At 40.9% G+C, this 15,904-nt stretch overlaps 1 protein-coding gene across 1 annotated transcript in view; it reads right to left on the bottom strand.

The window, feature by feature from the left end:
• Positions 1 to 866: 866 nt before the first annotated feature.
• kdr (kinase insert domain receptor (a type III receptor tyrosine kinase)) overlaps positions 867 to 15,904 on the bottom strand; it is a 31,896-nt gene continuing 16,858 nt past the window's right edge. Inside the window, exons 16-30 of the mRNA XM_036141481.1 lie at positions 13,626 to 13,732; positions 13,088 to 13,223; positions 10,316 to 10,420; positions 10,115 to 10,228; positions 8,863 to 8,951; positions 6,408 to 6,555; positions 6,233 to 6,324; positions 6,003 to 6,125; positions 5,802 to 5,913; positions 5,623 to 5,722; positions 5,425 to 5,530; positions 2,462 to 2,598; positions 2,293 to 2,377; positions 1,252 to 1,337; positions 867 to 1,152 (exon numbers count right to left, since the gene is read on the bottom strand). Coding sequence (XP_035997374.1) covers positions 936 to 1,152; positions 1,252 to 1,337; positions 2,293 to 2,377; positions 2,462 to 2,598; positions 5,425 to 5,530; positions 5,623 to 5,722; positions 5,802 to 5,913; positions 6,003 to 6,125; positions 6,233 to 6,324; positions 6,408 to 6,555; positions 8,863 to 8,951; positions 10,115 to 10,228; positions 10,316 to 10,420; positions 13,088 to 13,223; positions 13,626 to 13,732 — 1,757 coding nt within the window. The 3' untranslated portion in view covers positions 867 to 935. The remainder of the gene's footprint in view (positions 1,153 to 1,251; positions 1,338 to 2,292; positions 2,378 to 2,461; positions 2,599 to 5,424; positions 5,531 to 5,622; positions 5,723 to 5,801; positions 5,914 to 6,002; positions 6,126 to 6,232; positions 6,325 to 6,407; positions 6,556 to 8,862; positions 8,952 to 10,114; positions 10,229 to 10,315; positions 10,421 to 13,087; positions 13,224 to 13,625; positions 13,733 to 15,904) is intronic.

Raw genomic sequence — 15,904 nt, 5'->3', positions numbered from 1 at the left:
ACAATTGCCCGCTACTTTGTGTGGTTCTGTCACATGTAATACCCCCCCCCAAAAAAAAACATACATGTGCGGTTGTGACGAGACAAAGGGAACTGTTCCTGAGTAAAATGGATTCAGCGAGAACATCCAGAAAACACCTGCGACATCATACGCTTCATCGCCTGTTTCATAAACAAACTGAATATTAAGTTGGAGTTTCAGCTTTGTTGCCATACTGAAGCCAAATCATACTCATGCACAAAGTGAGAGGCCAAGGCTGAGAAAGCCCTGTTTTCTTTGTGCGAGGGTTATGGACAGCAAATGAAGCATTTATGGTTCAGAGAAATGGACATAACCGTCCAATGGATTGTCATGAATACTGACAGAAACTTTCTATCTCACACAAATCCTGTCGACAATGCAAGAAAATGTCAAAAACAGATGATTGTAAGTATTTAGATTTTTATAAAACTAGTTACAATTACTCGGGTTTAGTTATTCTTTTTTAATAAAATACTGTAGAGAAAGGGAGTAATAGAGCTGTACAAAAGTGCAACAGAAACACTGATTTGAGAACTGGCCAATCATCGTGCCGACACAATGACACAAAAGAAAGCATAATGAACGGAAGAAAGAAAAGAAAAATCCTGACTCAATTATCTAAAACTCCAGATACATATCCTGCCGTAGAGGAAGTTGGCGGATTGTGTCTCACATGATTTTAAACGTCCATTCCTCCGGTTGTCCAAAGAGAGACGAAGAACCAACTATTCATACAACCGTCCTTGTTCTCTGCTGTACGTACTGGGTTCCCTCTGGAGAAATGTCTCAACACCACCGTGATTCCAGTTGTGTCTTCTGTCATATAGGTCCTGGATTGTGAGGACTGTGAAAAGGAAAAACATGTACTGTACAGCGAGGGAACTCGAGGTCTAACAGACGAGCGACACTTGGGGTCAGACGGGTGGCGTGCTGTAGCGGATCTCGGTGCTGAACTTGTCCGCCATCTTGGGCGGTGGAGACTTCTTCAGCATGTTGTGCTTCATGATGACCTCCTCGTTGGCGTAGATCGGAGTGTCCGTGTCGTCAGAGTGGTACCCCGACTGATATCCGCTCGTCTGATTGGACGACTCGGAGGCCACGGACTCTTTGCTTTTGCAGCGCAGCAGCTGGCTGAGAGTTCAAATCAGGATAGGGAACGCAAATTTAGATATGAAAAGGAAACGAATGGCAACTATATTGCAGGATAGTATTGTATTGTTTCGTCCTCACCTGAAATTGGGTGTAGCTGGTAGCTGTTGATTTAAGTGCTTCACTTCCTCTGGAGAAAAGCCCATCCCGCTGTCTGTGTGACCCTCCTGCAGAAGAGCCCACAGTTTTAATTGCTCCATCGCGGCACGTAAACGCACGGCGACCGGGTAAAACATTATGACCACTGACAGTTGAAGTGCATCACACTAATGATCTCTTCACCATGGCACCTGTTAGTGTTTAAGGTGTATTTAGGAGGAGGTGAACATTTTGTCCACAATGTTGATGAGTCAGCAGCAGGAGAGACCAGCACTTGCAAGGATTTGAGCAAGTTCATCTGAGAGCCAGATTGTGACGGCTAGACAACTGGATAAGAGCGCCTCCAAAACATCTGCTCTTATGTGGTGTTCCTGGTCATTATCTACCAACGGTTGTCTGGAGAAGGAGCAGGATTGGATGGGTGACCAAGGCTCTATAATCCAGGATGGGAGCAAATAGATGTCACACTAATGAAGAAGGTTCTGATAAAAATGTGTCACAGTGCGTTGCATTTTCCTAACAACAGACAAGTGGGGTCGCCCATGCTGAAAAGGCTAATAATGGAGAAGTAAACACCAGAATTTAACAATGATGTACTGAAAGGAGTGTCCAATAAGTGTTGTGCATAGATAACCCACGTCACAAGTTGCAGGCGTCATTGCATCTGCTGCTACCAGATCTCCTGGTACCAGATACCAGGGTCAATGCCTTGATGGGTCCAGGTTTTTGGACAACACAAAGACCAAAACACTATTATGCCAGTGGTTATAATGTAACGCTAGATCGGTGTTAAACTTTATTAACATTCTGTCTTATTTCATTCATAGCTTGTTCCTGGTTGTGCAGCTAAGACTGAAGCAAAAAGCATTGTCTTCATTATGATGTGGCAAATTTTGCTGGTATCCACTTCCACAAGTCTGTGCCATATCTCCACATTCCTGATCAGTTGTATGTTATAGAAAAGTTATATCTCTGAAGAAATACAGCTCCATCTCAAACCCAAGCAGCTAAATCTCTTCTCACCATCACGCTGCTGTGCGCCAGAGGAATATCTTCAAAGGTCTTCACACTGAGAGACCGGCTGCATCTCTTGCTCTGCTGGGACAGCCTGTGCACAAAAGACACGTTTAGAGAAGCGCCACTCAGTATTTTAACACTTGCCAGCGAGAGATGATGAGAGAATCATGCTGACCCAAGGGATGATGGGATGTCGTACTGCGCTTCCAGGGTTTCCCCACTTTGAGAGCAGCTGTAGGGGCCCTTCGGCGCGGCGGAAAGTAAACATCCTTCTGCTTCACCCGCCGTCAGGGGGATATAATCCTTCCCATCCTGCAGATCAAATGGATTTAAATAGCATAATCTCAAACACACACTTGCTGAAGCAATTCTAAATAAATGGGTCGAATATTGACTGTAGACTTTAGAGACAACAAATATGCAGTGCTTCTGACCATATATCAGAGTACCTTACTTGAAGGTAAAGATGCAACAAATAAAACAATCTTTACTTGATGCTGCATTATCTCAATATATATATATATATTTTTTTTTTTTTTTGTCAATTCCATCCATTCGTTTAAGGACAAGAGACCTATTGTTTTAACACAATTGTGTATCTACCAAAGTAAGTTACATTCCCAATAATTCCTACACAGTTAGCATGTTTGTAACTCATTAATAAGAGTGTTAAGGAAATTGTGATTAGTAGTCCATGGATTTCTCTGTTTATAAGGTAGAACTAAGAAGTGACGCACACACACACACACACACACACACACACAAACACACACAAAAAACATTTCAAGCCACTATTTAAACTCAGAAAATAAGAGATTTCATTCAAGCAAAGCAGATGTGTGTTGATTTTCATGGGTCAGAGAATTGCAACAATACCCACTGATTTAATACAAAAACCCTGAATGTAGTGTCAGATGAATAAGTAAAGCGTTTAAATTTTAAAACAACTAGAACTGTGGCATAGCAGCATTTAACCTATATTTAATGTAAAGTCTGAAGGATGGTAAAGGAGTTAAAACTTGAACTGCAGGAAGGAGGAGCATCTTGGGGTCACAAAGAGTCCACAGCAGCCTTTAGACTATGCTCATGCAAACCAGCTGTGTGGGGGGCATGCCAGGGAAAGGTTTTGTCTTTCCTGCCATTACAAACATAGATTTGTGAAGTTTGCTAAACTCTATTTTAACTGGAACAAAAAACAGAGTATGGTGCTTTGTGACAAAGTTTAATCCAGACTGATTTCTAATCATAAATCGATCCCCCTCGATTACACACACCCCACCGCAAACCCTCCTACTGCATGAGGGCTGCATGCAGTGTCACATTTCCCTCAGTGGTGAGATTAAAGTTTGTGCGATCTTGCCTAAAGTTTTTATTTGTTTGTTTTTTAGTTTCAAATACATTTTTCTGCCTATGTAGTTTTAAATGGATGCATTTTGAACAGCCTTCTTCCCCTCAGCCTTATTCTGACTTGGCCCACAAGCCTTCAGATAAAAGACTGAGGACAAAAACATGAGATACGTTTACACCATTTTCATATTTGTTTGCATCACTGTCATAAGAAAAGAGCAACAGGTTAGATTTTGAGTCATGATGCGTTAGCAGCAAATTAAACTTGAATTTCCTTCTCAGCTGTTGTTCTTTATAAAGTCAACGCTACAGTTTTGATTTTAAAAAGTGATTTTTTTTTCCCTGTGTCCAATAACCACCCAAAAAGCTGATTTCACCACAGCATTTAGACCATTCTCCAAGAATTAAAAAATCACTTTAAACCAAATCGTCCTAAAAATCAAAATCTATTAGGGCAGTAAAGACTTCAGTAAAAACCCATTCTGAAGTTCTTTTAAGGTTCTATTTTAATAAGTCCTTTCATGGAGCACAGTCACTTCTTCTTCTTTGGGATTTTCTAGTTGATTAAATTCTCTGAGGACTGTACCTTAGTGACGTCCTCATGGTCTCATTTCTAAATGATGAACAATGACAAGCGGTCGGCTGTTGGACCAAATCTACATATGGGTTCATTTTGAGGTCGTGCAGCTCTGCTGATTAAACTGAAGCACGTACACATTTTTGCACGTACTCCATGTTTCTTCTGTCCCAATTGTAGTATCTTACAGGTTTCTAGTTTCTCTTACTCCCGAAACCATATATTTATATTGCATGTATTAGAGATTTTGTTTTATCTAACATTAGGGGTATTATAACTGCTGCTTTTATATTCATAAACCTTGCAGTGGAAAAAAAGTCAAAATAGCCTAGTGATGAAAAAAGAGCTAAAGCAGCCACTTGTTACATCCTATACAGATTAGAAATTGAACCAGGAGAATCTTGTACTTGAACAAAGAAACGTAGCAGTTTATATGCACAACACACCTTAGAGTTTCGCTTTAAAAGCACGTGTAGGCATCTAGCTCTTAAACTATTACATTCTTTTTAAATGCTAATACAAGAAGGCTTCTCGTTGGAAGAGCTGATGATCAAGGAAATTTGAAGATGAAGACAACCGTTTAAAACTACAAAGGCATGGAAATTTATTTGAATCTAAAACTCCATCCAAAACTTTAGAGAAGATGTCACAAATTTTATGTTTCCCATTGAGGGACAATAAGGATATTTATCTTTAGTAGGAATCAGACAGAATCAGTACTACTGCTAATAAAGGGTTCCAAGCCTGGGACATAAACACAAATTTGTTACAATGGCTGAAATAGCTGTATCTGCTAATCAGTTTAATGGATACAATGAACAGAAACTAATATTTTTATTCCATGTACAGCTTCCACACTGCTGGGATACAACAGTTTGTTTCAGCCGAAGCCTAAATATTGGTCTGGATCTAGTGATAAACAGAGAAACAGCCATTACTGGGGTCACAGACAAGAAAAAAAAGCATTAAAGTTATTATAAAGGCTGACCCCCCCCCCCCCCAATATAATTAAAATCAATCTTAAGTTAAAATAGTTACTTTTTTCTCTACATAGAGAAGAATAAGTTATAAAAAAACAAGGCCAGCCTCTCTTCCCACTCAGAGCTCAAACTTGGACGGACTAACAAACAGCATACTCTAAATACTTAAGCTTCCACCTAATGAGGAACACTTCATTAAGGATTCAGGATGTTTTGGTTTTGTCTAGAGCCAACCTGTTGTGCACTGGCTTGTAGAAGATTTCCCAGATGTTCAACCAGTTCTGCGAACGTGGGCCTGTCTGTAGGCCGATCCATCCAGCAGTCCAACATGGTCTGGTATCTGTTTGGATCACAAACAGAACGAGAGTTGAACTAGATAAAAAAAAAAAATTTGAGGGCTGTTCTGCAGTTATTTTTGCATCTTGACCTCACATTTCGGAGGTGGCGTATTCTGGAGGTCTCATCCTTGTGCCTTCTTTCAGCCTCCTGCAGAAAGACTCGTCGATGCAAACACCCGGGTAGGGAGACGCCCCTATGGGTAAGACAAACGGTGTTTCAGAAATGCAGAAGTATATGTGCATGTTGCAACATGTGATTAGTGTTAGGTTTACCCAAGGAAAAGATCTCCCAGAGGAGCACTCCAAAGGACCAAACATCACTTTGAGTTGTGTAAACCCGGTCAAAAATGGTCTCAGGAGCCATCCACTTCAGAGGGAGACGGGCCTGTATCAACACAAAAAAATGTACGTTTTACTACAACATTTAATTTAATTACATGATTAAAACTCCATGCGCGGGTTCCGAAGACTCACATCTCCCTTGCGAACATAGTCCGGGTCTTTATATACATCTCTAGCAAGACCAAAGTCGCATATTTTCACCACGTTATTCTCTGAGAGCAGAATGTTTCTGGCTGCTAGATCCCTGTGAATGCACTGCAGAGGACACAGAAGAAAATATACTCAAAGATACTAAAAAAAAAAGAGACTACCACCCCCAGTATGGAGGCCTAAACGACTGCAAAGAGACCCCATGTGTTTACCTTTCGAGAAGACAGGAACTCCATTCCCTTGGCAACTTGGAAGCTGTAGCTAATCAGGTCCTCCATGGTCAGATGGTCATCAACCGAGCTTTCTGAAATCACAGTTTGATGACAGAAATGTTTAAGCTGCCCCCGAAGGAAGAACATGGTGAAAAGATGTGAGCCATTTCCCAACCTTCGGTAGGGTAGCCGCCGGTGCTTGAAGCTTTGTCCTCAGCCGTTCCCGTGCAGATGTCCAGCTGAGCGACTTTTCCCAAACCCAGATCCCCTTCTGTCACGTCTTCGTCAGCTGGTGCCCACCTCCGGCTGCCGACTTGCTTTCTCTGTTCACCACAGTAAAACAGAAGCATCGGTTAATTTGATGAAATACACAGTTGATGTTTAGAGTTTTATATATGTATATACGTATACAAAATTGCTAAAGAATTCATTAAAAATCATTAATTTTACATTTGCACTGCTGCTAAAACGTGAAACAGAATGTCTGAAATTGTTTAGGCCTTTGCGATTTTTGAGCGCTTTAGGGACAATTTATAGTTCTTCTGCAGCCCAGATGGTCCATGCTGCTTTAAAGGATCCTAATTACCCTGATTAATGGGGAATCCCTTTTCTCATCAACTCAAGAGTTGAAAAACAGTAGTTCACCAAAGTTGTTTTGCAGCAAGTCGTGGCTAAAATAAAATACCTAAATGAGGACGTGAGATCTCACAGTTTGGCAGCTCATGGCTCAGGAAAAGGCTACAAGGCCATGTATAAATGTCTTCAAGCTGCAGTGGCCAGAGTACAAAGTGTTATTAAAACTACAACAATGCATGGTGGAAAATCTAATAGAACGTGGCAGGAAGTTAAAAATGACAGCTGCTCTGGCAATGCTGATGAAACAAGTGGTGAAAGAGAAGGATCATCAGCCAGACCCAAACGGATTGTGTCACTTCATCCTGGTGGGTTCCATGTGTGCAGACCAAGGAGGAAGCCACTTTTCCTTGGAAGGTACACAAAGTCCACCAGCCTTTGAAAAATCTCATGTGAGCAAAGAATAAGATTTATTGTGTCCTGTTCTGTTGTCAGATGAAACAAAAGTTGTTTGGCCACAATTGATTTAGCCTTTGTTTGGCATCAAGAAGAGGAAGCACTCAATCCCCACATTATATCTTCAGTCAAGCATTGTAGAAATAATATAATTATTTAGGGGGAGTTTCTTAGCCAGTGGAAGAGTTGACTAAAGTGCTGAAGACACGGGTGACCAACCAAAATTACAAGGCTTTGGAGCAGACCTGCCAGAGTCCAGACTTGAACCTGATTAATAATCTGTGCAGGGAGCTGAAGACTAGGATGATGCCAAAGAGGTCTTTCAACTCGCAGACTTGAAGCTCATTGCAAAAGACGAATGGTCAAAGATGTCAATGCAGACATGCAAAAAGCTGGTCAGCCGTTATGAGAAGCATTCGGCTGCTGTCATGCTAATAAAGATCTTTCCAGTGATTATTGACAAGAGAATTGATAGTTTTGAAATTGCTTTCAGAGAAAATAGTATTTTCCTCAGTAATACTCCTTTTACAATATCTGATCGTTTGTTATTCCAAATTGCCTTACAATTTCTTGGTTGACTGATGATACATTTAAATCTAAATCTGCTATGGCTACCCAATCAGGTTTAACAGTAACTTCCATGGCTTTCTCGGCGCGTGTGAAAGTAAATCTGTTTCCCCTTGGCACTCAGACAACAGTTCTGATGGCTACTCTGCCGGACACGACACATAATAGAAGACTAAAATAAAACTTGGCTCTCTTATTTAGGGTGTATTCAGATTAGTTTGGCCCAGAGGCTGAAGTTAAGGAGTTGTCCGAGAGCGGTCTTGGTCTGTCTTTGACTAGGCTTTAGTCTCATCCTACAAAACCAAATAATCTGGATTTGTACTAAATAAAGACGCTAAGAGTGAAGTCTTTAAGGGAAGAAACGATCTAATAGTAACATTTTCCATAGAAACTCTCTTCAAAATTCTGAATTTGCATAAGACACATCTACAAGTTAGATCTATTTGGTCCATCTTACATTACCGGTATGGGTCAGCTAACATTGTGCACCGTGGCTAAAAATATCCTTTGAGTAGTATTTGTTCTGTCTTTCGGAGCAGCACTTCCTCTGTGTAATCTGATTCAACCAGATTTCCTCTTATTTTCTCCCAAAAAGCCTGTTCTCTTTGCTATGATAACCCCCCAGTTTCACAGTCTTCAGCTGTTTTGGAAATAGCCAGGCAAACATGTCAAACACACAATCACCAGACTCTGCACGTGCAACTACAGAGAGCAACATGAATTAGCAGAGTGAAAATGTCAACAACCATATGTTTAAAACATTACTAATGTTACATGGGGGGGGGGTCATACAGGATTGTCTCATACCAAAACTTGGAGTTTGCCTTGTTTCTGATGGTAGAAAAGGGACATTAGAAAAGCACCCTGCTTATGGGCATACTTACTCCACATGACTGCGGTGTAAAATAACCCAATTCTATGCATTACATAGTCTGTTTTAGACAGCTATTGAAGGGTTGTGCAACAATGTGAGGCTACTATTGTGACTTTTTTCTGTATTGTGGGTCAAAACATTAAGGTGTTACTGGCTGCACCTTGTAGGGGCTGTACTCTCCACGCTTGCTCTTCAGGTAGCTGGACAGATTTCCGTGTTTACAGTACTCAACGATCACCATCAGCGGCCCTGCGGGAAGAAAATATGTGTCATTCACCTCCAATTAGCAAGTGAGATGTGCAAGGCCGCGTAAGTGATTAGCAGAAACAGATATAAATATATCCCTAACACTATATTAAACTGTGTGAAAGTTCCGGGATTTACTGTAAGATTGTTTTTGTTTTGTTTTTGTCTGTTTCCATGGCTATTATTACTTATTACAGAGCCACACTAAGATTAAACTTAAAACATCATCAACAACAACAACAACAATGACAACAAAAAGGAAAAGTACAAGATTAAAATAAATTTGAAATCGATAAAAATCGAACATTATTCAAGATCTAACATAATCTCATAATCCCTCACAAGTAAATTCTTTATGCTTTCATGCATATCCATTAACATAATCAAAATAAAACACCTTAGAGATAATATTTAAAAGAACTACCACAATAAAAACCATAAATGTGGAGGAATCTATACAATATATAATCATTCCAAATGTTAAATCAGTGCTGGAAAACCTTGTTGGGTTTTAACAAGTTCTTTAACTGAGATTAAAATAGACATCAATTGTCCAGCTTTCTAATAAACACTGCAACAGAATTTCAGTCAGGTGCAGCCTTTGTAGGAAATGCTAAATTGCCAAAGAACTTAACCTGAGAGGAATAATGCAATCTCCTCTGACTAGACTTTTTGTTTAAGAAACAGAAGTTGTTTTTATGCTTTAGGATTAATGAAATTACAATGTGGAGAAGCAAGAACATCAGCAACCTTGTACATCAGTCTAACATTTGACCATTTGTTCATATTTTCCATTCAGTTCAAGAAATTATATTTGTCTATTATTAAACAGTAGTGAAAATGTATATCTGTTTATAATAAAATTGGAAACGTTTCGAAACGTTTATTGTATTATGAAACAACTTTCATCCTTTCCACTGATATGGTTCTACAGTACACCCATGTAACTTTGATACCTGTCAAGCCAACTGTCTTAGACACATTAAGTTGTGAGCACCTCTAACCATATGTTAAAATGAACCATGGAGTTAATATATATATATATATATATATATATATATATATATGTATGTATATATATATATATACATTTGATCGTGACTAATATTGGTATAGTTTGTTTCTTTAATAGCATTAGCAAAAGCATTCCCTGCATCATGACTCACCCCCAGGCTTGGTGCAGGCTCCCAGCAGGTTGACGACATTGAGATGATGCCCAATGTGGATGAGAATTTTTAGCTCTGACATCAAGGCACGATACTCACTGGACGTAGCTCCCTCTGTAAAGGAATGACACAACTCTGCGTTTAAAGATTTCTATTGCAATAACAGCTTTTGTTTTTACAAAAGGAAGAGAAGATACTGACCCTTCAGCATCTTGACTGCAACCGTGGTGCATGTCGTAGCTTTCTCAATGCCAAAGGCAGCTGCTTCTACAACCTGACCAAAGGCCCCTCGTCCCAGCGGGTCACCTTCATCAAAGAAACATTAATCAGAGCTAGTATTGCTGAGTATTCAACCGTCATCATTGCCTGTCTTGAGGTCATGAAGCAATATCTAAGGTCTCTTTAACCTAGCCATGGGGCTAGTTTGTGAGGTCAACCACTTGTCGTAATCAGAAATACCGAAGAAGGACAGGGCTTGAGATGCATTTGCGATCTGTCTAGGGCATCGCGTCTCTCTTACATGGACCTCTGGAGACAGGCACACAAAAACCTACTGCAACCCCTCCTCCCATTTACCAGTCCCAAAATAAGATAAAGCAGGTGTAGAAAATGGGTGGATTGATGGATGTTTTCTCATTTGGACGTTAAATAGAGAAATTCCATCCTTCATTCAAAGGGAATGAAGGATGGAAGACTATAGCAAAGAAAATTACATTAATTGGTTCATAGTGTGCTTGTATACTGTGCATAAACCAATATGACACAAGAAAAAATAATTGTGGCAAGCTAAAAGGGAAGATTTCTACAGTAGTACTTGAAGATAAGCTTGGGGACAAAACGGTGAGAAGTCAAGGGAAGGTAGAACTGCTATGGACATGGATTACTCTTAGATTGAGCTAAAACATATTTGTTTATATTCGTATACAAGTTTTGTACAGTCTGGAAAAGCATAGAATTAGATTTCTTCCTTTCTTTAGGCCCGTTTACACTACACCTAAAAACCGAGCCATGCCGAGACCGGTCCGAGCTTGGTCCAGTTAACTGAGATAAATGCAGCCGTTTACACACACAGTAGTTATCTCGGTTATGGTTCCTCGGTTGCTCCTCGCCTCCTAGTGGCGATCTGCGGTACTACCGCTCTCTGGGATTGAAGGCGGGACCGAGCAAATCAAAATGGCGGCACCCGTCACATTCAGGATGTTATTGTTAGACAGATTTGGCTTTTGGGACGTGGATAAGACAAATGAACGTCTAATAAGGATTTACAGACGCGGGAAACAACAACAGACGCTGAGGTTCATAAGCAGAGTCATCACTGGAAACCGTGTGGCACGGTAAGGAAGCTAGTATTATTATGAATGTCTGAAATTTGTCTGAATGGAGTGTGAATCGGGACGTGCAGCCAGACACGCCGGGAAACCCGAGGACAGTTAGCTGATTGTAAGGGCATGACGCGGTCTGCTCATGCGCAAAAAAAAAAAAAAACAGTCCGAGACCTGCTCAGGAACTGGTCTGCAGTTAGCGCGGTCCGGTTATGTTTAGCGCGGTCCAGTTCAGTCTGCTGACCATTTACACACAAGAGTTATCTCGGTTACCGAGCTCGGACTGGTCTCGGCTCGGTTAAAAAAGTGTAGTGTAAACGGGCCTTTTGTGTCCTACTTTCCTTGCTTGTTTCCACCCCCCCCCCCCTTATACCCTCCCTTTCTCACTTGTACCTTTACTTCATTCTCTCTGTAGATCTGTCCTGTTGTCTTTTTATCTCTGTGACCCAGGTCTCTTCTTTTTATCTATCCTGCCTTATGTCCTCCCTTGGTTGCTTGCTTCCTTATGCCCTCCCTTTGGATAGATTTGTGTGTCCCTCTGTCTTTCCCTCCTTTCTTTCTTTTGTTTATAGTGTCCAACTAAAACCCAACCCTTTCTCCCTTTATTCCGTTTGTATGTCCTTCCGTCCTTCCTTCCTTCCTTCCTTCCTTCCTTCCTTCCTTCCTTCCTTCCTTCCTTCCTTCCTTCCTTCCTTCCTTCCTTCCTTCCTTCCTTCCTTCCTTCCTTCCTTATCTTCTGTTTTTTCCAGTTTCCATTTCCTAAAGTCTTTCCCCTGTAATATTCTATCTGATATAAGTCAATCATGGACTCTATTATTATTATTATTATTATTATTATTATTATTATTATTATTATTAAATAAACATAAGGGACTGCAAAGTCTTGAAAAACATGGAAGTTTTGCATGTGTCATCTGTAACTATATTCAGAAACCAAACTAACTGTCCTTCACAGCTTATAGATATACTAGAACAAGTTCTTTGAGAGAATAATAAACCTAAACATACATCCAAAGTACCAATTGAATGCTTTAAGCATTGAAAGTTAAACGTTTTAACACGGTCCCCAAATTCCATTCATTCATTTTATGTAACTGTGCAAGCCTTGCAGGGTCACAAACGTTCTGCTCCAGCGGTCAGTGAGGGAGAAGTGACGTACGCCGTGGACAAGTTGAGGCAAGCCAAGAGAATCACTGACGTTGAAGCTTTTCGCATTGTTAAAATTGAAAAACCTGTAAGGGAAGAACTGAATACTGCAGGAAAACGATGAGTTGAATGGCTTCATGGCAGTTTTCCTCCTCTTTCCCTCTTGGAAATCAGGTCATCTTTTATTCACTTGTCAACTAACAAAGGCGAAAATTTGGGCAAGGCATTCTGCCACTCTGCCGTGTGATTGTGTAAAACATTCTGTTTATTGCAGACCCATCATCAACTACCTCAGTGGGTATTGTGTTGGCTTAACAAAGTGAATGATTTGAGTTTGATTCTTACACGCTGCACTGATTGTCCTAAATGAAAACATAATGTTCTAACAACCTGACGTGATCTAGATAGTATCTACTACACTTTCACTTTGGTTTCAACCAAAACCGGCCCGTGTTGAAGGATTCTTTGACAATACTCTCCAGACTCGATGATGATCACATCTTACCAAGTTTCAGCCTGTCCCGAGGAAACTCCCATTTGTTAGCGTCATATGTGAGCCGCTCACACTGCTCGTCCATGGGCATGTCCTCCGAGTCCAGAATCATGGACAGGTAGCCGGTCTTCAGGTCCCCACCAGCTGGCTGAAACGTGGAAATGTCAAAGATGAGCGGAGAGGTAAGCTAAGAGTTAATGAGCTGCTCAGCTCTCCCTTTGCAGTACAATAAACTGCCCAGGCAGATTTCCAGTGACTCTGTTGCTATTCTGATAAATGGGGCCCAGTCATTGTTGCGGGGCTTACGTGACTTACAGGAGCTGAGTGTGGACTCGTTGTTCCCGGGTACAAAAGAGAGTGTCCTCTCAGAGCCAAACCAGTCGCTTCTAATTAATCATACACTCTCCAAAACTGCGTGTTTGTGCATACGGGTTTGCTCTGCAAAGCGTTTCCTATCATTGGCGGCAACAGCCGAGGAAGAGAGAGTGCGGCAAAAGAGTGAGAACACCGAGAGAGAGAGAGAGAGAGAGAGAGAGAGGGAATTACTTACTCTCTTTCGTCCACGGATGACAAAGACGATCAAAAGCCAGAAAAACATGGCTATGACCACCGAGCCAATGGGAACAATCAGCTCCACGTTAGTCTTCTCCTCTGCACCTAGGATACACACAAACACTGCAGATCAAACCAAGCTACCGTGTTTAAGAACCAGACTTTTTTTGAGGGTCAGAGCGTTGATTATGATTTCAGTGGCATGTCTTTGCGGGGTATCTAAGGTGTATTCAGAGAGGCTTTCGGTCACTGCGTTTGGGTTGTATGTGTACGTCTGAGATCTGGGTGAAGGAAGGAGACTGCTGGAATCTGGACTGTAAGCAAACTGATATTTTATCCAGTCATAACAAATGCTCTGGAGTCAGGGTGGAGAGCTTTGGCCAAAAACAACTTGGAAAAGGCCCGTCAGACACGCATTAGGGTGCCACCACATACTGTAACAGACCACCTCTCCCCACCGCTGCTCAGAGTGAGGAGTGTAGAAGAATGTTTTTTTGGGTGTGTGGGTGAGGCAGGGTCAGAGAGTTATGTGTATGCTTTTATTTTCTGAGAGAAGGCTAGTCTTGAACAATATAAGGGGATTTTCCCCCCTCATTCCAGATCCATTTTCTCATGTGAAGCTCAATTCACATGTCAGAGTGATTGCAAGGACAAATATTATTATTCATACAGCTCCACGACTATGGTCATACTACTTCTTTTGTATTTTCCTTACAGCATATACGTAGATTAGAGACCACATGAGTTCCATAAACTGATTAATTTGCTGAATTGTGTGCTCAGTATTCATTATTTTCTGTGGAATATCTGTTGTTTTGGATTTTAGGTGATGGTATTAAGCTTATTACATTGTTCAAAATTGTGTTGGAGTAACTTAAATAATAAATTAATAATATTTCTTAGTATCATCTCATAGTATCCATGTCTTATCCCATTACAGTATTCTTCAATGTACTTTGACATTTTTGTGACTAACTTAAAGTCCCATTTACTCTGATATTCATAAATCAAACGCAATTGCATTGAGAAGTCCCCTAAATGCTAATTGGAGTCCAAATGTGTTTCATTTAATCTCACAGCTGTTCTGTCCTCACAGATTTGCCAGAGAGCATTTGTGAACAAAGAGCATCATGAAGAACAAGGAGACAGGTCAGGGAGAAAGTTGTGAAAATGTTTGAAGCAGGGTTAGATTGTAAACCAACACCTAAACCCAAACCTTCTTCAATCCATCAACGGAAAGTGGGAAGAAGCACAAACTGTAAACCTACCAAAACATCATTGATGTGCAGTCAGGGGAGGCAGGGAGTGCCTCACTCGTAATTATGACAACTAAAATACTAACAATAACAAGAGAAAACCAATTTGTCCACTTGACTGTTCCATGAATTTGTTTTGATTTTAATTTGCTCTTAGCATGATTTCAACATTTTCATGGTCAAGAGTTCTGAATTTACACATTGCCTGTTCAAACACATGGGAGAAGAGGCAGTGAGGAGCCGTGCCTCTCTTCTTACGGCGCCGTGCCACACACAATGACAACCACAGCTTAGAAGAGAGAATCTGTTGACAGCATAGTTATTAGCACTGAAAGTAGAAAGTCATAGGAAGTCCTGTTTGTGATGGAGAGGACATATAAACATGTGGATGAAGGTGCTCTAGTCGAATGAAGCCAAAACTGACATTTCTGACTCATATGTAAAACACTATGTGTAATAGCAACAAATCCACATCACCTGAACGCACCATTTCCCCTGTGGAAGGGCTGCAGAGCAACAGCAGGGAAGCTGGCCAGAGTTTATGTGAAGATGGCTGGAGCTCAATACAAGACAATCCTAGAAGATAACCGTTTAGCTTCCAGCAGGAGAACAACCATAAATATATAGCCAGAGCTACAATGCAATGCTTTAAATCAAAGCATGTTCATGTGTTTCTATACCCTTGATAAAGTCCAGGCATAAATCCAATTGAGAAGCTGTGGCAAGATTTGAAAACAGCCCATAAATAATCTTTCTCCAAGCTATTCCAGTCTAGCTCTGGCTGTTGCGATTGTATCTCTAGAAGGTGTACCTCTGCCCTAGTTTCAAGTCTTTTGCAGGTTTTATTCTAGGGTTGGCCAGTATCAAGCTCCACCGGTCTTCCCATAAAATTTGGCAATATTCTTCTTTTGTACAAAGAAGATCGTACAAAACTTTCTTCGGGTGTGAAAAGCTGGTAGAGACTTTCCCCAAAACACAACGTTCAAACGTCGATTCTAGAAACGATTGACTCGGTGGGGCT

This window comes from Fundulus heteroclitus, chromosome 9 (genome assembly GCF_011125445.2).
Source record: "Fundulus heteroclitus isolate FHET01 chromosome 9, MU-UCD_Fhet_4.1, whole genome shotgun sequence".
Taxonomy (NCBI): Eukaryota; Metazoa; Chordata; class Actinopteri; order Cyprinodontiformes; family Fundulidae; genus Fundulus; species Fundulus heteroclitus.
Note: the sequence above shows the minus strand (reverse complement) of the source record. Positions and strands in the feature narration are given on the sequence as shown.